The sequence below is a fragment of the Dreissena polymorpha genome, chromosome 8 (assembly GCF_020536995.1).
Source record: "Dreissena polymorpha isolate Duluth1 chromosome 8, UMN_Dpol_1.0, whole genome shotgun sequence".
Lineage (NCBI taxonomy): Eukaryota > Metazoa > Mollusca > Bivalvia > Myida > Dreissenidae > Dreissena > Dreissena polymorpha.
In genome coordinates, this window is record NC_068362.1 from 18879804 (window position 1) to 18903457 (window position 23654).

Consider the following 23654-nt stretch of genomic DNA (forward strand, 5'->3'; position numbering starts at 1 on the left):
TGACCGACATAGTGGGTAACCTAACACAAATATTGATAGTTGATATAATTTTATGAATGGTGTAAAAAAACTTAAGAAAGCATAGCTTATTGTCCGAATTGTATTTGATAAAAATGTGGATACAAAGTGCGAACAGAATGGAATAACAATATGACATTTTTAATCTGACTGTTTATAACAGGTGGTTTTTAGCCTGATGAGTCTCAATTACGCATGCGTGTAAATCTTCAAGATGGCTTCCAAAACAATGTTTTTATTTTGAGAAGTGTGTCATTTTCAGTTATTGAAAGGAAATATACTTTACACTAAAAATGACATCGATTCTTGAAATTGGAGAAGGTGGAATAGATCCCCAGGCAGAAGTTAGAAAACTTCAGGATTTAGTAAAAAAGTTGGAAACACAAAATGAAGTGTTACGTCAAAAACAAAAACTTGCAACTAAAAGTGATACAAACGTTATTGAAAATGACGGTGAAGTTTTAAAGCCCACAGTGAACAATAGTGTATTTTACAATTCCAGAAAACACTCAGATAAACGCGATGTTTCAATAAATAAGTCAGAAAGTTTAGAAACTGTCGAATTGATAGATTTGAGTAATTCAGACAATGATGCTGAAGATAGTTGGTAAGTTAATGATGCACAATGCAGCTCACTTGATATTCATGTTATTGAACAGGGTTTTTGAAATCAGACAGCAAAGTGTTGCAGACTGCTAGAAATCCACTTTGGATTGGTAGTGATATCCTCCCATTACCTAGCTAAAGAAACTTCAGCGTACAGTTTATATAGTATTGACATACCTATACGCTGAAGCGAACCCCGTATCGAAAGTCAACCAGAGTCATAACATATTTATGTCACGCTATAAATCAAAGAAAGCTCATTTTCTTGGATATATTTCTACATATATTGGTGAATGAATATAAATTACTGCATCGGGGAATATTTGAAGGTTCAAATCTTTCAAATGCATCTTACAGTAGATGAAAATAACCATACATGCCATAATTTTTTAGGTCCAAAGCGGGACATTCCATAAAAAATTGTCGGGACATTTGACCAAAAAGCAGGACACCTAAAACGATCTATCATTCCACCTTTACTATAGTCAGTATAGTACTAACAAAAACTCTTGATACTTTTATTCAAGTCATAAAACATCTGATATGAAGCATGAAATCTTAAACATAACAATAACAGTTTTATTAAATAAGACAATAGCAAACAACGAAGATAATATTCATCTGTTTAAGAGTACAAAATCTAGAACATTACGACAACAATACTCATTATATTAATTTCAATGGCAAACATTAACGCAGGGGAGGCTATCCAGTTGACTGAAAGTACGGGTTACAGTACACTATCTACTGAACAGTTACACACGGAATGCGCGGCCGTACACATTTCCGTATTTTGTTTTCTTCCTATATACACAGATTAAACTGAATTGTGAATTGTCAGGCGCTGTATTGGGGTAGTGTCAAACTGTCATGAATAACAACACGTTGTTTTTATTACAATAACACAAGACAAGATGGGTAACTCTTTTACTGTTTGTTGCGATGTTTGTTTAAGCATGTGTCCATGCGCAGTTTGTTACTTGTCAATTGTCGCGGCTTAATTGGAGTAGGGTCAAACTGTCATGCATAGCACCTCGTTGTATTTAGCTTAATTGGAGTAGGGTCAAACTGTCATGCATAGCACCTCGTTGTTTTTATTACAATTACACTAGACAGGATGGGTATCACTTATTGGACTGTTTGTTGCGATTTTGGTATATTGCACATTCGGAATATCCCGCTATATTGAAACTAAACATTGAATGTAAAAGACTCATTTATGACGTAGCGTTAATTTTACAAAACAATTGTTTTGTAAACCGTTTCAAACAAATACAAAATAAACACATTTTCAACATTTATTTCATTATTATAAAACTATCGATAGCAATAAGCGACCACTATCTGGAAGACCACCATGGTGTGAATGTCTGATGAAATCAATAATTAGCCGATAAATCGCTGATAAGGTGTCATAAACAACACTGGTACACACGATAAGTAGAATCGGATTGTTAATTGGGGGGCAATAAAGGGATTAGCGGTGTTAAGTGTTAGCGAAACAGAGCTTGAATAGCGAATTTTATTGGGAACCTATACACCTTACATCGTTTTTTACGAATGTCGGGACAAATCGTCTCATGGCGGGACGGCGGGACAAAGGGCCCAAAAGCGGGACTGTCCCGCCGAGATCGGGACGTATGGCATGTATGAAAATAACTACCATCAGTCTGAAATTCACAATTTTGACGCCATTGTCGCTTTGTCACGTGACGAGTTTTCATTTGGATACTTTCGGATCGACCTTGACATTTTTTGCTGAAATTGTAAACATTACTTTCGTTTTCTGAAATCTATTTTTTTTTATTAACAACTTAATTACGTCTGGTGGATTATAAGACTGATTTCAGTGTGAATCAGGTAGTTTTAAGTAATATGCACTTTGAGTTTGTATTTACACTACCATTTGTTTAATAAACAAGCCAGAATAATCTAAAATGCCGGGAAATGTCATTCTGAATTTAAAAACACCTGAGCACATGGTATGTCACTAAAAATAGAAATAACGTCAAATGACCGTGAAATCTCGGGAGATTCGCATTTCAAGAAAGTCTGTCACATCGCTGTTTTTCTCGATATGTAAGAGCAGAATATATAAATTTTAAATGTTTAAGATAGTATTTTGTGAAAGAATATATCAGTTAAATGTGAAAAATGTCAATCTTTACAATCAAATGGTTGATTTGAGCCAATAACTGCATTTAAAAGCTGTTTTGGACCGGTCTTTGTTACCTGTCAACTTTTCGGGAATTTCTGGTTGACTTTCCTATTGCGGTTAGTCCATAACTATAAAGTCGCGCCAGTCAAAAATCATAAAAAGCGACATTTAAAGTTATGGAAGCCAGAAACTACCCATTACCGTGAATCAAGTGGTTAAGGAAACCAGTAAAAGAATTTCTGAATTAATGCAAACAATACACTGTAAACAATTTACCATTAAAGATTTATTTCATTCTTGTTAAATCCATATCAATTTTTTTTTATTTACAGCGTGTTTATTCATGCAAAGTTTCATATATATACGCAAAATGGTATCTGTTTGCCATAGGTAAGGTATCTCTGAGTCGTTTCGCCCATGTTCGTTCGGGTGCTGGAGGTTTCGGTAAATGACAAGTTCCGTAAATTGATTTATATAGTAAAAGCCGTGGAGCATACATGCCATACGTCCCGGATTGTCCGGGACAGTCCCGAAAATGAAGAACTTGTCCCGCTGTCCCGGAAATCTGTCAAATGTCCCGGAATTTACAAAATCCATATATACATGTACCTTATCTAAGGCTTAACTGCACCTCAAATCTGTGTATATCTGCAGCGTCTCCATGACAATGATGACCCGAATAGGCACACTACGCTACGTGTCAAAATCGATCAATTAGTAGGGGTCCTGTTATCATATCGATTTTCTCACGTTCGCCGAAAAGGCGGCATTGTTTAATGTGGTTGTTAATTGACTTTAATCAACTACGTCATTATTTCTCGCTGCGTAAGGGCAAATGATAGTTGTTCACACATCTGACTGTCCGGATTTTAAGTTGACGATCTACCGGTACTGTTTTGTTGTATTTGTTTTATTGTGATTGGTTGTATGTATTGTGAATTGATTTGAGTTGACGATCAAACGGTACTGTATTGTTGTATTTTTTATTATATAAATGTTATAAATGAATAAAGGCGTATCAACAACTACGCGTTACACACCGGTCTTAATAACAATAACGCAGTGACGTCACCATCTATGTTTAGAACGCTTGCATTAAATTTGACGTTAATAGATCAAGTGTATTTCGGATAGGCTTTCAAACTTTTGCAATTAACAATGCGAAACAAAAAAAACGTACCAAAAATGCATATGTCTATAAATATCGTTACATTTTATACATGTCCCGGAAAATCGGCAAAAGTCCCGGACAATTTCACTCAATGTCCCGGAATTGGTCTGAAAAATTATGGCATGTATGCCGTGGAGGTTTCAGTAAATTGATAAAAGCACCAATTTAAAAAACAAACAACAGTATTGCGTTATTTAAATCGTAAAATTAACCAAAAATTTCCTAACAGAATTCGTTTTTCAGAGGTAGCTCATTCATTTCCCTTAATTCTTTACCTTAGGCATAGCATTAATTACTCAACTCAAAATTAATCCACAGTTTGCAAATAAATGCCCCTAATGTTATTGTAAGCCGATAATAGGTGTCATTAACACCTCGTTTTAGGTATACCTCCTCTATAAAATCAATTTACCGAAACCTCCACGGCTTTTACTATATAAATCAATTTACCGAACTTGTCATTTACCGAAACCTCCATAACCCGTTCGTTCTGCTCTTACAAGTGGGATGTTTCGCCCTTATTTTAGTTTAAATTAGAATTAAAGCCAATCAATTAACTTACCAATTATCTTTAATTGAATAATTGATTAAAGTATGTTGTATATAAACCTTTCACACCTCTTAAACACAGTTATATTAGCTGTGAAATATACCGACCACAAGTGTGAAAGAGACGTTAATTGTGACAACCGTATATTCAGATAATGAAAAACTGATATTTGATGTGTTACACGTATTTGTTATGTCTTGTTGCTGTTGTTAGTAACTCAACACAATCTTATGCTATAGAAATGTGCAGTGAATGGAATAACACACTTTTTTTCTTGTCTTCACTCAAAGCAGTATACTTAATACATTGTTCTGTGCAAATTATGTGGTAAACATTAAAGGAAACCATACAGAAGATTCCCAGTCATGTGCCTCTTATTATCCCCTTATCCCCAAACATCATTGTTAGAGTTCAAAAGGAAGTATGAATTCAGCTTGTGACAACCTAAAGATAAATCCTTTTGAATTCCTGTTTATAAAAAATATGGCGAAACGACCCAGGAGTAAAGGAGAAACGAACTAGGGCGAACCGGTATTAGTGCAAAACTACTCACGGGCGAACAGGTATTAGGGCAAAATGACCCGGATTCCCGCAAAATACATTCACTACGTGTGTTGTTTACCTTGGATCCAGACATCCCGTCCGAAAGCAAGAGTACTCGATTGTGATAGGCAATAGGCCAACAAAACTTTAAAAAAAAAATCAATGTACTGCATTCATTTATACAAACTGAAAGAGCATTACAGCAATTTAACTTTATATACCCCTATTTACGATTTAAGAACATTTTGTTTTATCGGTCAATCTTCTTTGGAGCAACATTGACAAGTAAATGTGATGAAGAATTGCAAAAACACAAAGGTTCGCAATATGTTCAAATAAAATTTTTGCATATAAGTTACTTTGAAAAGATTTGATAAAAGTAGCATCCAATCGGACAGGGTATACCCACGGAACATGTGTATATCGTCATGTCACATATTTTGGCGATGTGCTCGCACAGATCGCTCCTTGCAATATTTTATGAGAATCGTGAAAAAGTAAAAGAATTTTCTTTAATATAAATCATATACATGAAAGTTGTGATTACAGTAGCGCAGTCGTCTGCAATTTATGTGCAAGTTTAATAAAAAGTTCCAAAAAAATTGAATGGAATAAGCATAAATTTGGATTTTTTCAGTTGAAGTAAGATTTTGAAATGAAAATATACTTGTTTTTTCCTCATTTTAGTCATGTCAGACTCAGTATTTACTACAAGCGTAGTAATGTTAGTCAAACAATCAACTTGGAGCACATGCGTGTGACGTGATCACTATTGCCGCGTTCTGAAAAGAAACAAAGTGATACAAAATTAGGCTACACTCCAAATAAGGGAATTGTAAGGTACTGAAACAAATGATTTCACCAGAGTTTTAGAATGGAGTAATCAGTGAACACGAAGCTTGTTTGAATAGACACAGAATCCACACTTTGTCTTATCTTTGCCACTGGAAAGAAAATTACCAATATGAGGTTGGTGTATACTGACCTCATTATATGCTCATGTCTATAGGAAATAGTTTCTTCCCAAAGAAATCTGGGTAATTTACAAAATGTACCAAAAGCAGTGCTTCCTTTAGTGGATGTCGTGGCGTTAATGGTTCCGTTCGCCCTATATCCTGTTTGCCCTGGGTCTATATACTCTTAAGTGTCTGATAATCTCTTATTCAATTAAGGAATTAATCAGATGTGCACTTTACTTAATAACCAGTAGCCACTGATTTACAAATGTACTACTAATCAAAGTATTTAATTATTGCTCTTAATTATATATATAAGTTTAGTTAAAAAAAAATCAAGTCCCTGTTGTTCAAAGAAAGACAGAAACATGAGTAAATGTTTATTCACATATTTTAATGTTTTTATCACAATATACACTATATAAAAAATTAATACATGGAAAACAGATCCAAGGTGTTAAGACCTTAGGACATTTTATCTGGGAAAACAGACTTGATATCCCACCAAAATACTCACTTGGCTGGATCGCATTTAACCCTTTACCACTTAGATACATATTTTCACGCATTTGTAGTCCCTTGGAAAGTTATTTTGAATTTAAGACCTCTCTTACTAGATTCAAGTTTTTAAGGCGTCATCTCCAACCCTTAGATACTGATGAGCAGCAAACAGCATAAAACCTGAACAGACTGCGAGTTACACATGTACTCGCAGGCTGTTCTGGTTTTATGCTGTTCGCACAAAGCCATTTCCACTTTGCCTCTGAGTGGAAAAGGGTTAAGCCCAGTTTTCCCATGATACGCCCCATAGATGATATATGCATTTTCATGAACTTGTAAAATGATGAAATTTGTAATTAAATTTATTTATTATGTTATCTTTATAACATGCATCTTGATTAACAAAAAGAAAATTTATAAGTATGGAATTGTTTATACTGTTCTCATCACAGGTTGTATAGTTCTCCGCGTCCATTGACTCCACAGCAACACAGAATGTCTCCTTATAAATGGATCCGTCAAGACCTGGACAACCCTAGTCCTGAAGTACACTCTGCTAGAAAGGCCCTCAAATTTAAGCTGGATGAAGTAGCCAGAAGTGTGTTCCATGTGAAAATAAGTCTATATTAGTACCAAAAGCAAAGAAAACGCCTTATTTATAAAAATATTTAGCTGTCATAGGGCTGAAAAATGAGCTATTCTCTTAGATTTTGCAATAAAAAAATGTTACCTGTAATAATGTCTCTGGTATTTCAGTTATTTTTAACTGCACATGGGGTCTATATCATGCTCATTAGGCTGTATTATAGAAAATGGCTGTAAAACTTCAAATTCCTTTAAGCATAGCAGCCTAGGGCCTTTGCCATTTTCGGCCACTGATCATACTCCTCTGCCTTTCTATTAATGTAATGTTGTTTTTCATAGAACCAAAATGTTAAGTAAATTGATTGGATTTGTTTCCTTTTGCAGTGAGTAGAAGCAGCAGCACACCTGTGCTTCAAGATTTCACCACAGCGCCCACCCAGCCACCAACCATGAGTCTGTCGGCAGACAGTGCAACCTCCCCTAGGATCATGAAACCCAGCTCCAAACCCTCCATGGTATACAACTCCAGTCTGCAAGGAGGTAAATGACTTTTATAACGGATTTCTGTGTTCTTGTGCACAAGAATTTCTCTTAGATTCCAAGTTCCATAGTCTTTGGCAGATTGATGTCTAGTAAGACGGTTAAAGAAGTAGGAAATTGCATCATAACCAGTCTCAAGTATGTGTATTGTAATGTTCTAGCATTGAACTCAACAGTAAAGATCAAAATAACAATATTGTTATACTGTGATTAATTGAGTTGAATTCCCTTTCATATGCATGCTTCTGGTCTTACTCGTCCTAATGGTTATTCAAATATTTAGTAATTTAAAATAACTCCTAACTTAAAAAATAACTTGTAGAATGTGTTTGATGTGGTATCTTGAATGCAGAATAATGATGGTTATTAAAGAAAATTGTTTCGCTTTTTCCATGTAAAAATTTTGTTCAATGATTTTGATATTTAAAAAAATTATGCTATATCCTAGGCAACAGGATAAACACAGGCACCTTTACTAGGCCAAAAAAGTCACCCAGCTCTGATAAACCCAGTCCAGAGGCAGTTGAGAATGGCCTTGAACACGTGGAGATGGTTACACACCACCAGAATGTGGCGGATATAGAGAATCTGGCTAAGCAGCAGGAGGAAAGTTTGCGACAAAGTATTGCGCAATCATCGCCAAGAAGAGGTATTGAGGATGCAGAGAAGCTTATCTTGTGTGCGCATTTAACAGAAGTAATCACATCAGCATGATGTTCATGTCATAAATTTTAGAGTTGAGCTGAGGGCTTTTTGTCAGAAAAAACTACTGAAAAATTAATTATATGAGGAATCTCCTACATGGGCCTTTACCAGTACTGGTCAGTGTGTCAAATTACCAGAATATTTTAAGTAAGCAACATATCACATGCATGCACTTAACTTTAAATACCATGGTATATTCTGTCTTTGTAATCAGAAGTTCTTTAAAATTTAACTTTTAAAATTACAATTGATATCCTCCCAACAAATTATTCCATTTTATCGATTTGAATTAAAGTGAAGTTTTGCTTCTGTTGCAGTATTTTAGTGTTATCTCAAAGATATTAACAACATTGTGCAGTGTTTTTGTTAACCTATTACATGTCAAACATAGGATACACTGTTAGATACAGAGCTGTCAGTGTTGGTAAGGTTCTTTTCATGAACCCTAAAAACCCCCCATCACCTGCAATATGGTAGCTGGCTTTTCTTATGTTATTAACAAAATGAGACAGTCTCTGGGAAAACTGGCCTTAGTGCATGTTTAAACTGCCCAGATTAACATTTGAAGTGTGCACAGGCTAATCTGTGATGACACTTTCCACCTACAGTTAGACTGGATTTTCATTTAGGACAGGCATCGTTTAAACTAATAGGTCTATACATGTAAAAGCGGAAATTGTCGTCCCAGATTAGCCTTTGGGAACTACACAATCTAATCTGGGATGACACTTTACCCACATGCATTAATCCCAGTTTTCCCAAACAGGGGCTGTTCTATTACAAACAATGTACAAAAATGCATCTCAATGAAAGGCTTCATTCAGCATTAAAATCACAGGCATTCTGTATTTAAAACTTGTTTTGAACTAGTGGTTACACTTTAAGGTTTAAGCTTGAAATGGATAATCAGTTTTATTTATGTTATGTTATGTTGTGAGAATAATTCAACTCAGTTCTGTTACATTAAGTGCTGTTTTTGTATACACTTGCTTTGTTGTTTACAAAATGCAATGAAACATGCAGGGTATAACTCTTTTGTTATTGAATCGGAACTCATAAAATGTCATCTTGTACATTCTGATAACATTCTTATAATGATCAGCTTAAATATGTGTGGTATACAGAGCTCAGCCAAAATGTTGCATGCACAATATCCAATATACTACATACAAACATATCATGGTAGTTTAATATACAAATGTATACATGTAAATGGAACACATCCTTCCATCACAATCTGTAATCATGGTATTTGGTTTCCTGTATTCCCCATTCCTGACAGGCTTTAGGTCACGACCTTTGCCAAACATGGGCAGTTCCCAAGGTAACGATACAAATAGTGTGTCCTCTGCCGACTCGAATAGATCGAGTCCTGTGAGATTGGAGGGTAAGATAATTGTTCAATGTTGTCTGCATGATATCTGCATGGTATATTGTTGTGAGATTGGAGGGTAAGATAATTGTTCAATGTTGTCTGCATGATATCTACATGGTATATTGTTGTGAGATTGGAGGGTAAGATAATTGTTCAATGTTGTCTGCATGATATCTACATGGTATATTGTTGTGAGATTGGAGGGTAAGATAATTGTTCAATGTTGTCTGCATGATATCTGCACGGAAAATAAGTGCTTTTTTCAGAATGCATACATGATTGTTAAAACATTTTCATATGGCAGTAATCTGTTGGAAATATTATTGTAGAAATAAGAGGTGTATAGGCTTTTATTGAGAATTTTACTAAGTATGAAAAATAATGAATTTAATTAAAATGTGTTACCATCGCCTTCTTTCAATCCCTTAAGATGTGTTTTATATTAATCTTCTTTTGCAGATACTGAAGTTGATGTAATGCTCTTTAATGTTCTACAAATATGGAATGCCAGTTAATTCTATCTATATACTTTTATTTTCAGTTATTGTTTGATTTTGTTGAAATAATAATTGAGAAAGTTTACACTGTGAAGTTTTAAGTCTAGAATAATTGCAATCAAATTAATTTAAAGATGAAAAATAAAATTTAAATAATCTCACATATGAATGTGTTCAAGGTTCATCTTTCTGTAGAAAATTACTACTCAAGTATGATTTACCTGCATGCCTAATTAATGTTGTGTAACATTCACTACTGTACATGCACCTGAGGGGATATGGTCGGTTTGTTTGTTGTCTAGTTATTGCATGTTGTTAACCTTCACCATTATTGACATTTTCGTAATGACCAGTTTGACCACTGCCTGTCATTTGTAGCCCCAGGTAAAAAAGATAAAGATTCTTTTTCAATGATTTTATATGTCAGGGTAACTAGGGAATGTTACATATAATGATAGTTTTAATGACATCTTACAGTAAAGTTATAATATGATATGTATTTGACAGTACTCAAGTTTTTGCCTGTTGTGCTCCAACATATTTACCTTGCATATAAATGCATTGTATATTATGGTTGCATTTATTTTCAGACCTAAAACTTTGTGAATTCGTAAAACGGGGCATATTTTTGTGAATTTCAAATTTTTGCAAAAAATCTGAAAAATACATTTTCCATGTCTATTCATCTTTTCTAACACCACTTTTACCCACTTAAACATATGCTTAAACAACAATGTGTTATTAGCTTATCTTTTCTGGAGAAAACCCGAGGTATTGTCATAGCCAGCTCGTCATCCGCCGTCCGCGTCGTGCTAAAACCTTAACATAGGCTCTAAAATCAAAGTACAACATACAACTTTGAAACTTTATATGAAGATGCACCTTGATGAGTTCTACACGCCACACCCATTTTGGGGTCACTAGGTCTCAGAGACAGTTTTATAACAGTAGGCATGAAAAAAATACTGAGAAGTTTAAAGTTTAGTTTACCTTAATGGTGGTAACCATTAGAGCTGCAACGATTCACCAACAGCTCGATTCGATTTTGATTTCAGACAGTCCGATACTGATGGTTTCAGTTCTGTTCATCTTTCAACCTAGTTTTATCATATATTCTCTTTTCTGCCTCAAAATAAACATTTCTGTTCTAATGTGTTGCATACCTAGATATCTTAAGCATGTGTGTGTTTGTTAGATATAGTTTGGATAGTTCAACAGTGTTTTAAAAACTGTTGAAAGTGGGTTAAATTAACATTTGTAAGAAATATTTAGCAAGAAACTGCCAATTTTCTGACAAACTATGTCAATATTTCAATAAAACAAAAAAAAGCAAACTATGAACTCAATATTAATATCAATAAACTTCTGACTAGAAGATTGTGTTGACTACACAATAATAAAATAAATAAATAAATATTAATAAGGCTGGCGACTTGAGTAGTTGCACTGGTGCTACCTCCTGCTAAATCAACATTATGTTTGCCTTTGTCATGTTGCATTAGATTAGTGGTTGAGCCGGACTTAGGGTACGCCAAGTCCGTGAAGCACAGTTTACAGGTAGCTTTATCGGGACGGCTACCATCCCAAAACCAAAAATACTGCCACACTTTTGATTTTAGCTTCTTAGGCGCATCTGATAATTTCAATTTGTTGGCCACAACTTTTTCAGCCATTTTGGCACTTTTTCCGAAAGTAGACCGTAACACGCTTATTGATTGGATGACTTACAGGTAAAGATATAACCTATACCTTCCCGTATCAAATAGTCAGAGTACAGCGCGCTTTATGTATCTATGTCTATATGTTAAAGAATCGAATTGAATTTGGAAGGGTTGGTATAATGGCAGCGAAGTGCACATTATTGTTTTAAACCACAGTTTAACAGTTAACTATGTAGTTAAGAGACTTTGAACCTGGGTTCAAAGTGCCGTTTGCACATTAATTCCTTAAACTCGGGTTCAAGACTTTGAACCGCGGTTCAAAGGTTCAAAGTGTGTCTAAAAATAGATACAAATCTGTTATCTGAGACACCAATCAGCGGAGCTTAAACCACAATTAGACAATAAATGCCGCGACTTCATTGGTCATCTCTTAACTATAGGGTTAAGAGACTTTGAACTGCGGTTCAAAGTCTCAAAATGTGATTTAGAGGAGCGGAATGCACATTAATTATTTAACAGTTAATTATATAGTTGAACCCGAGTTCAAATGCCGTTTGCACATTAATTCCTTATTGGTCCTCTCTTAACTATAGGGTTAAGAGACTTTGAATTGCGGTTCAAAGTCTTAAACTGCGGTTTAAAGTCTTAAACTGCGGTTCAAAAACTTAAACTGGGGTTAAGACGCGCGGAATGCACATTCATTATTTAACAGTTAACTATAGGGTTAAGAGACTTTGAACCCGAGTTCAAAGTGCTGTTTGCACATTTATTCCTTAAACCAGAGTTGAACCGCGGTTCAAAGTGTGTCTAAAGATAGATGCAAGATTTCATTGGTCGTTTCTTAACTATATAGTTAAGAAACTTTGAACCGCGGTTCAAAGTCTTGAACCCGGGTTTAAGGAATTAATGTGCAAACGGCACTTTGAACCTGGGTTCAAAGTCTCTTAACTATTTAGTTAACGGTTAAACCGTGGTTTAAGGAATTAATGTGCATTTCGTTTGCCATATGGTATCGTTATCGAATCAACGCATTTAAAACCGATTTTCGATGCATCTGATCGAATCGTTGCAGCTCTAAACAGTACTCATTCAGTGAGTGTGTGATGTTTTTAAATCAGACAGTAATGTTTGTCAGAGCAAGGAATTCAGTAAGTGTGTGATGTTCCTCATCAGGGATTGAGGTTTGGCTTGCCAGTACAAATTAAGTGAGTGTTTAATAATTTGTTTCAGACAATGAGGGTCGTCGTGACAGCAGTAATTCGGTAGGGTCTGATCACAGCAGCCCTTCCGATAGCCCGTATGGTAGCAGTCAGCACCTGAATGTTCAGAATGCAGGTATACATTGCAAGAGGCATTCTGTAAATAATGTACATGAAAAACTCTTTATTCCAATTGCATTCTGAAAAAAATTGGCTCGTAAAGTTTCGTCCTAGATTAGCCTGTGATGTCAAAATGGACACTTCCTAAACTAGACTTTCTCTAAGGACTTTTTAGAAGAGACTTCCTCTTACAAAAATTTCCATGAAAACGAAAGTGTCTTCCCTGATAAGCCTGTGCAGACTGCACCGGCTAATCTGAGACGATATTTTACGCAGATGCATCAAATGTTTACCATACCCACAAGGGGATTTGATGTCCTGATGCGCTCCTGTTTGTCTAGGTCACTCCAACTTTAGAGGCAGTGCGCCAAACATGTCGAGACTGATCCCTCGTGTGCAACACCACAACAGTGAGTCCAGTCTGGCAGACTTTACGTCCAATGAGAATGAGGAGCAATATGAGGAAGAACCCACCAGATATGTCAGGTATCACAGCTACAATATTCTTGTAAATTCTGTTAATTGTTGTTGTTTCAATGAGTCTGGCTCTGAAAAACAAGGGTTTAACCCTTTGCATGCTGGGAAATTTGTAGTCTGCTAAAATGTTGTCTGCTGAATTTCTAAAATTAGCATTTTCTTTAAAAAAAATCAAAGAATACTATCAGAATAGCAAACAGTTTGGATCCTGATGAGACGCCACGTTCTATGGCTTCTCATCTGGATCCAAACTGTTTGCAAAGGCCTTTAAAATTCGGTTCCAGCGCTGAAAGGGTTAATGCATGTGCTTAAAGTGTTGTCCCAGATTAGCTTGTGCAGTCCACACAGGCTGATCAGGGACATTTTCTGTTTTCATGGTATTTTTTGTTTAGAGGAAGTCTTTTTTTAGCAAAAGTCCTCTTTAGGCAGAAAGTGTTACTGCACAGGCTAATATAAGACAACATTTAATGCAAATGCATTAAGCACCATTTTCTTACAGCCAAGCATAATTGTTTTGAAATTAGTAGTTAATATGCCTCAGGATTTGATTATTTTCACAAATGTGGTTATATTGATATGAATTCTGTTCATGCAAACTTAACAATTATTTGTTGGAACTACTGGCCAATTCTTGCAGAAGCTATACAATTTCATCCTGCCTTAATATATTTTCAATTGTCTTAATTTAAGATTAATTTATAATATTTTTCCTTTATATAATTGCCTCCAAGGGCAGACAGGTACCAATTTAAACTTGCCAGATTTGATTTTAATCTCCCTGGGCTTTGGATATGGGTTATTTTGGAGACTGTAATGAAGTCTTAATATATTCTAGATTGGCAATAAAAAATCTTAATTAGTGGCCTAAATGCATGTTATTGTTTTGCCGAAAGTGTGATAATCTGCTTAATTTTAAAATAATTAAAAAAAACAACTTAAGGAGCCGATTTGAGAATAAGTAGCTAACATGAGGTTTCAGTTGCCATTTGCTATTTAGGCTACCATTAACGCTAAGTAAGATATTCATTATAACCCACTATAAATGTATATGTAAATTTGCTGTGCTTTTATCTCAAAATATTTACAGTACAACAGGGTCTTTTTTCTTCATGAAGAGTCACATTAGTCTATCTTGCTTCTGAATACAAAATGTATACAACAAATCACTCCCTAAATAAGTACAATATCAACTTTTCATCCTTTAAAAGTTTATATAACTGACTTTGTCTAATTACCTAGTAGAAAATGTATGCAACAGAATTTAAATGCACTTAAATAATTGAGCCTTGTTTGTTTTCTGGCCTTAAAAAATGCATATGGGTAAAGTGAAATCCCAGATTAGCCTGTGCAGTCAACACAGGTTTATAAGGGACGACTCTTTACACCTAAACTGGATTTTGTCTAGAAGAGGCTTCTTTGAAACATGCCTGACAACAATGTTGTTCCTCAGTAGGGTACCACCGAGTCAGATGAAACATGCCTGACAACAATGTTGTTCCTCAGTAGGGTACCACCGAGTCAGATGAAACATGCCTGACAACAATGTTGTTCCTCAGTAGGGTACCACTGAGTCAGTTGAAACATGCCTGACAACAATGTTGTTCCTCAGTAGGGTACCACCGAGTCAGATGAAACATGCCTGACAACAATGTTGTTCCTCAGTAGGGTACCACCGAGTCAGTTGAAACATGCCTGACAACAATGTTGTTCCTCAGTAGGGTACCACCGAGTCAGATGAAACATGCCTGACAACAATGTTGTTCCTCAGTAGGGTACCACCGAGTCAGTTGAAACATGCCTGACAACAATGTTGTTCCTCAGTAGGGTACCACCGAGTCAGATGAAACATGCCTGACAACAATGTTGTTCCTCAGTAGGGTACCACCGAGTCAGATGAAACATGCCTGACAACAATGTTGTTCCTCAGTAGGGTACCACCAAGTCAGTTGAAACATGCCTGACAACAATGTTGTTCCTCAGTAGGGTACCACCGAGTCAGTTGAAACATGCCTGACAACAATGTTGTTCCTCAGTAGGGTACCACCGAGTCAGATGAAACATGCCTGACAACAATGTTGTTCCTCAGTAGGGTACCACCGAGTCAGTTGAAACATGCCTGACAACAATGTTGTTCCTCAGTAGGGTACCACCGAGTCAGTTGAAACATGCCTGACAACAATGTTGTTCCTCAGTAGGGTACCACCGAGTCAGATGAAACATGCCTGACAACAATGTTGTTCCTCAGTAGGGTACCACCGAGTCAGATGAAACATGCCTGACAACAATGTTGTTCCTCAGTAGGGTACCACCGAGTCAGTTGAAACATGCCTGACAACAATGTTGTTCCTCAGTAGGGTACCACCGAGTCAGATGAAACATGCCTGACAACAATGTTGTTCCTCAGTAGGGTACCACCGAGTCAGATGGCCCGGCCTGCATCTCCGAGTGTGAGTGGATTGAAGCAGCCCCAGCGTCTGAGTAGAGGGGGCTCCCCCCAGAGGTCAGGCCTGCCCACCCCCAGGCGGTCAATACCCCGTCCGGCCAGCACCCCCAGATCTAGTATAGCCTCACCGTCACCCAAAAGGTAGGTAGCATGGTCTGATGGGGGCATAATGCTCTATGGAACAGTCGTGAATACACTGTAAATTCAATATATTTCTCTCCATTATAACTTGAAATCCAATATAACCCGGGTGGGTCTTGACTCCAGTTTTTTCTCCAACATTCCATTTTTGACTTGAGTGTGTTTTTTTTTATTCAAATAGCGTTGGCCATGAGCTGAATGCATAATTGATAAAATGAAATTGATAAGAGACTAACCAGAATCGGGGCATTTGACAATTTGAGTGTAATAATCTAGTGTTTGATGAAAAATAGCCTTAGTTAAATCCAGTTTCACAATCTGATGCTGTAACTATTTATGTATTATTGATCCTTTAAAGGATTGAAAGCTCAGAACTTACCGGGTATAACGCGGTTCCGTTTATAAAACGTTTTGTGGCTTGGACCCCATCATGATCATTATGTAGGAGTTACAATGTAATGTGTATCAAGAATTGCCTAAAGGAATGAAAAAAGTGTTTTGTTGCATTTAATCATATTAGACATCATCTAATATCATATTTTAAGTTCTTTTTTACAATGAAACATTATATTAAGAAGATTTGATAAAATGCTTGTGTTCTTTCTGTGACTTCTGTAATACATGTGTTCAGGTATTGATCATTTTTATGTCATAATTATCAGCTTTTAATTTTGTCATTTTATAATATTACAGAACTTTTGCAAAATGGCAATAACAAACAATGTGTCTGTGATTTAAAAGAGACTGTATGCATGGTATTCAAACAAGTGATACAACAATTCTTACGAAGAAAAATGTTGAACATAAATAATTATGTTGGTTTATTGAAAATCATCAATGAAGAATAATTGCCATTTGTAATGTTTTTTTTTGCTCACCTGAGCACAACGTGCTCATGGTGAGCTTTTGGTATCGCCTTTGGTCTGTCGTGCGTCGTCCATCGTCAACATTTTGCCTTGTGAACACTCTAGAGGCCACATTTATTGTCTGATCTTCATGAAATTTGGTCAGAACATTTGATACCTCGACTGAGTTCAAAACTGGGTCATGCTGGGTCAAAAACTGGGTCACTGGGTCAAAAAAAGAAAAACCTTGTGAACACTGTAGAAGTCACATTTGATGCCCAATCTTCATGTAACTTTGTCAAAATGTTTGTCTAAATGATATGTTGGTTGAGTTAAAAAATGGTTCAGGTCCGTTGAAAAACATGGCCACCAGGGGGCGGGGCAGTATTCCTAATATGGCTATAGAGAAACTTTGTGAACACTCTAGAAGTCACATTTTTTTCCCAATCATCATGAAACTTGGTCAAAGCATTGGTTTTATTAATATCTCGTACGAGTTCGAAAATGGTCCAGATCGGTGAAAAAACATGGCCGCGAGGGGGCGGGGCAGTTTTCCTTATATGGCTCTGGTAAAACCTTGTTAACACTCTAGGGGCCACATTTATTCTCCAATCTTCATGAAATTTGGTCAGAAGATTGGTCTGTATGATATCTTAAATGAGTTCGAAAATGGTTACGTTTGCTTGAAAAACATGGCTCCCAAGGGGCGGGGCATTTTTCCTTATATGGCTATATATGGCTATAGTAAAACCTTGTTAACACTCTAGAGGCCACATTTATTGTCCGATATTCATGAAACTTTGTCAGAAGATTCATCCCAATAATATCTTGGACAACTTAAAAAATGGTCCAGGTAGGTGGAAAAACATGGCCGCCAGGGGGCGGGGCATTTTTTCTTATATGGCTATAGTAAAACCTTGTTAACACTCTAGAGGCCACATTTATTTTCCGATCTTCATGAAACTTGGTCAGAAGATTTGTCCTAATGATATCTTGGATGAGTTCGAAAATGGTTTCGGTTGCTTCAAAAACATGGCCACCTGTTTGCGAGGCATTTTTCCTAATATGGCTATATATCATGCTTTTGTAAAACCTTGTTAACACTCGAGAGGCCACATTTATTGTCCGATCATCATGAAACTTGGTCAGATGATTTGTCCCAATGATATCTTAAATTAGTCTGAAAATGGTTCCGGTTGGTGGAAAAACATTGCCGCCAAGGGGGCGTGGCATTTTTCCTTATAAAGCTATAGTTAAACACTCTAAAAGCCGTGTTTATTGTACGATCATCATGAAACTTTGTCAGAAAATTTGTCTCAATGATATTTTGGACAGGTTCGAAAATGGTTCCAGTTGCTTGAAAAACATGGCCGCCAGTGGGCCGGGCATTTTTCCTTATATGGACTTATGAATCTTCATGAAACTATTTGTTTAAATGATATCTTGGATGTGTATGAAAATGGTTCTGGTCTGTTGAAAAACGTTGCTGCCAGGTTGTTCACTAGTCATGAAAGTTGGTAAGAACATTTTGTTCTAATGACATCTTGGGCTGCACAGAACAGGTCGGTTCCTTTGAATCTCAGGTGAGCGACTTTGGGCCTTTCAGTCCCTCTTGTATTGATAATTTAGCAAAGACGTGTACAGTCAGGATAGATTTATAATTACCAATCATATATAAAACCTTGTATTGTGTAGCAGTAGTGCATTAGTTTTTGGCATTTAAGGTACCATGTTTTCCTATTATTATAATTATTTAAAAACTATTCATTTATTTTTTAAAGTAAATTCATTCATGACATTTTTCAAATATTCAAAAATCTGTGAAAACGTCCTTTTAATTAAGACAAGCCTGGGTTTAAATAGTACTTAGTTATAATATGTAAATGAATATTACCAAGTTTGGACTGCTTTTGGCTTATGACTATTGAGTGTCCGAAAAAGAACTACTTTAAAGGATTAAAATTATCACAAGCTAAATTTAGAACCAGGCTTGTTCACAATCTTGATTTTTTATAGCCTGTGTATAGGATTTTCTAAATTTGAAATAATAATTTATGAATTCATGCTTGCTTGTTGAAATGCTAATTTTGATTAATGTGCTGCATCCTTTTCCAGGATATCTGGACTGCCTGCCCCACAAACTCGAGTCAGTCAGCAAAAGCCCAGATATGATGATAACTGGAGAGATGGCTGCTTCTAGATGCAATGCTTTAAACTTGGTTCAAGGATCTTCAATCATTAAAAATATAAAGTGTTAATATTTGGTTGTTAAGGTTACTTAAATGTGGAAAAAGGTTTCTTGGCATTAACTTTATTTGTGGACTTTTGGAAGGAAATGTGATAAATGTTCTTTAATTGAGATAAATTAGTATCACCATTTCAACTTCTGTTAAAAACAAACAAACTTCACATATGTATATGCAAGTGGAAAAGTTTTGCTATTGGCTAAGAAGAGGACGAAAAATATGCTTTGTTTATAAAACTTTTTTTATGGGATTTTATTTTTATGTCCCCCACTAAAGTAGTGGGGGACATATTGATTTTGCCCTGTCTGTTGGTCTGTTGGTTTGCGCCAACTTTAACATTTGCAATAACTTTTGCAATATTAAAGATAGCAACTTGATATTTGGCATGCATATGTATCTCATGGAGCTGCACATTTTGAGTGGTGGAAGGTCAAGGTCATCCTTTAAGGTCAAAGATCAAATATATGGGTAAAAATCGCTCATTTAATGTACACTTTTGCAATATTTTAATATTCAAGATAGCAACTTGATATTTGGCATGCATGTGTATCTCATGGAGCTGCACATTTTGAGTGGTAAAAGGTCAAGGTCATCTTTTAAGGTCAGAGGTCAAATATATGTGGCCGAAATCGCTCATTTTATGAGTACTTTTGCAATATTGAAGATAGCAACTTGATATTTGGCATGCATGTGTATCTCATGGAGCTGCACATTTTGAGTGGTGAAAGGTCAAGGTCATCCTTCAAGGTAAAATACATGGGTCAAAATTGCTCATGTAATGTCACTTCTGCAATATTGAAGCTAGCAATTTTATATTTGACATGCATGTGTATCTCATGGAGCTGCACATTTTAAGTGGTGAAGGGTCAAGGTCAAGGTCATCCTTCAAGGTCAAACGTCATATATGGGGACAAAGTGTTTCACAAACACATCTTGTTTGTCAATACTTTTTTTTAAAATGATATGCAACTTTAACATTTACTTCACTGCTGCGCAGAAATAATCCTTTTATTGGAGATTTTTTTAAAGCTTTTGCACACATAATACAGAATGCTTTTAACAAATGACATGTTTGTACTTTAAAATTGGCTTAGATAAAGGCCAATAGTAATTAGCCCATTTATTTCGAAAAATATTTTTTAGTTAGATAATAATTTCTTGTCACCTTGCACATAAGGTAGTCATGTCACCAGTTATAAGTGTTGTTCTTTTAGTAAATGTTCAGTGTTAGTGAATTATTGTACCCATCAAGTATATATTAATTTAGTTTGATCGTTTGTGACTTAGCTAAGTGTTCCACTTGTTTATCCTCTTGTTGTTATATATTTTATCACTGTGGTTTAAATAATGTTTTATTTCAATATTCAATGTTTTTGTTTTAAAATCCAAAACAACAGCATTTACTCTAGAACCAGCACTGAAATTAGTTGCTTTATAAGAATATCTATGTAGTGTTTCTTGTTATCATACGGTATTAAACCAGTTGAGTTTTTGGACAAACGTAGCAGCTTCAATACTCGTCTTTGTTTAAGGGGTGTTGCGGCAGTTTATTTAATCGAGAATTTATTTATAGCAACACCGATGATGCTATTATCGCAACTCAATATTATAGTTATCAGTATCATCAGAAATGACTGAGTTGATTCATAATTCAATTGTCAGTGGTTCGATCCCAGGTGGGTTTACTTTTTTTTTACTATTTTTTTTTCTTTAATTTCATTCTAGTTTTATACTGGAGCTTTTTAGTCATGTCGTTTAAATTGATCAATTTAAAGCATTTAATCACAAACTTCAAAACATGCCGAAATCTGTGATCAAGTACATGTAAGTTATTAATGATTAAGGTCGAGTTTGATACTGTATGGTATTATGTTTGTGATTAAATATTGTTTTTTATTAATTTATTTTGGTAAGCTGTTGTGATCCCAGTTAAGATTGTAAACAATTTCTAATGTTTATGCATATTTCTTACAATCTATGTACCGGTACTTGAGTGTTGCCATATTGATGTATTTTTATAAAATTTGACGTAGACGGTAGGGATAGTTAAAACAAAAAATCTCGGTTAAAAGTGCGGTGACCTCCTTTTTTTATTTGTGGTTTATGATGACAACACTTAGATGAACATATTTGAGCAGTGTTGCAGAATTCTATTGGACAGAATTTTTTTTAATTACATTTTGGTGTTAAAAATAGTAAAAAATTGATGTTTTTTGGGGTGACATAACAAAAAATAATATTTTTTTTTTCATTTAACTTGTGTTATCCATTTTTTTGGCATGGTGTTGTTTAATAAAAATGTTATTTTATGTATCTCAGCTTATATAATATCTATATGTTGTCTATTTCATAGGTTATTAATTGGTTTGAGGCAATTAGAGATTTTCCAGTTTAAATGAAAAAGTACATGTTATAAAATGGTGAATAAAATCAAAACAAGGCTGGTGACCCTATATTTTTATTTCATTTTTCATATAGTTTTTGTAAATAGTACTTGAATACAAATTTTGAACAAAATCTATTTGGTGGAAAAAAATCAGCAAAACTGCAGCAACACCCCTTAAGGCTTTTTTTTTTAAATATTTGCAAATCAGTTTGTCATAATTGCAAATAGAAAAACAAAATTACTGCATATTTTTTACATGATGATTTATCTGTTTAGAATAAGATTTTTTATTTTTCACTGAGTGAAAATATAAGAAAAAATCACAATATTTTCCATAAATTACATGGGTTTAACAGAGTCTGTTCCTTTCCCTGGCAAATGAAATACGTGTAGACTATTCATGAACATTGTTTTTAACATAAATCCATGAAACAAAAACAAAACTATAGTTTAGCTACAGTGACTGATAGATGATGCCACTTTCTCCTCTATAATCATTTATGATGTTGTTAAGAACATGTTTTGAGGACTTTATATACAGAAACATATTAAAGTGACCTTTTTATGCCATTTTTGTTTGGTAGGTCCACTAAATCATTAAGTTGGAACATTTTTTATTTATTTTGGTGAATGATCAAATATTTATTACACTTGTGTTTTAATAGAAAAAGTATAAAGCTATGAAATTGGAAAGCATCTGTTTCTATAATTACTCATGAAATAAAATTCCACAATACAACAAAATCAACAAATATCCTCAGTCACGGTATTTAATATCCTCTCAATATTGCGGTAAGTATGCAGAGACAGTATCTGTTGTAATAATAATTATAATTACATCAAAGATCTTTCAATAAGTATGTGTTAGTTTAAGCGACTTGTCAATTATTTGGAAAAACGAGGAGTTAAAAAAATGTTATAGAATGAAAAAAATAATGTTTTCCTTATAATCAAAAAAGCTAAATAACACTCCTGACTACCAGTAATTTTTTTGTAAATATATGTTTGCTTATTGAAAATCACCAATAACACTGACAAAAAAAGAGTTTGTAAATGATTAACATCAATAATTGAACAAAAACAAACATTCAATCTCTTTCCTGCAAATTGATAAGTATGCGTGGTTTGGAGTTAGTGCAATAGCATCGGCTTTAAAAGATCATGGTAGGCACATTGTTTTATTTTATTTTTCCTAAGAATAATGAAATAAACTTGTCCAAATATTTAAAAAAGTAGGAAAATATTTGAATAATGCCCTTTGATAGATCTCTGTATGTAAACAAACGTTCAGGTGGTTCTTGGCCTATGAATTTGAGGCTGTGTAGTAAAAACATTTGTATCTGGGTACTATGGAAGAAATAATAGGGGAAACCTTGGAACATGCAGTATGTTTCAAGATAACTACTGTACAGTAGAACTAGATATATGCTTGTATAAGTTTGGTTATTTGATGTAAATTCTGTATTTCCATGGACTTATTTGTATGTTTTGTTTCTTGGATCTCGTTAATATTTCTGTTAAATTTGTTGTAGCTCAATGCTGTAAACATTCGGAATAATTTGCATGCTTTATTTGTTGTTCTTTCCATGATCTTATGTTATTGCAGTATATCATGTATGTTAAGGACATTAATTTATGTGTGTTTTTTAATCAATACTTCAGATTTTAATTAATTTTTATTTTTATGTGCGGATAATTAGACAATAACCAAAAAGTGTTAAAGAATGTTAAAACTTAAATTGATTGTTTTTACAGATGCTTACCAAATAACCAAACATAATTTTATTCTATTGTTATCTTTATAACAATTTCTGCAATTACAAAAATCTCCACTTAAAAATAAGTATGTTTAGTTAAAGGAATGTTGTTGAAAGATTGTATTATTCTATTTTCCAACTTTCTGATAAACATGGCACAGGGATGCCCCATTC

General features: G+C 34.8%; 1 protein-coding gene across 4 annotated transcripts; it reads left to right on the top strand.

Annotated features, from left to right (window-relative positions):
• The first annotated feature begins 231 nt into the window (after nucleotides 1-231).
• Nucleotides 232-19477, top strand: LOC127842634 (SLAIN motif-containing protein 2-like). Of its 4 annotated transcripts, none has more exons than XM_052372253.1 (9): nucleotides 232-625; nucleotides 6956-7101; nucleotides 7473-7628; nucleotides 8077-8277; nucleotides 8725-8757; nucleotides 13097-13201; nucleotides 13527-13671; nucleotides 16067-16246; nucleotides 19207-19477. In XM_052372253.1, exons 1-9 carry the CDS (start codon nucleotides 312-314, stop codon nucleotides 19289-19291), a joined length of 1365 nt encoding a protein of 454 aa, XP_052228213.1. In that variant the 5' UTR covers nucleotides 232-311; the 3' UTR covers nucleotides 19292-19477. The 4 variants fall into 4 exon arrangements, with proteins under 4 accessions (XP_052228213.1, XP_052228211.1, XP_052228212.1 ...); XM_052372251.1 differs by lacking the exon at nucleotides 8725-8757 and adding an exon at nucleotides 9616-9720; XM_052372252.1 differs by lacking the exon at nucleotides 8725-8757 and adding an exon at nucleotides 9616-9720 and having other exon boundaries at nucleotides 16070-16246.
• The last annotated feature ends 4177 nt before the right edge of the window (nucleotides 19478-23654 follow it).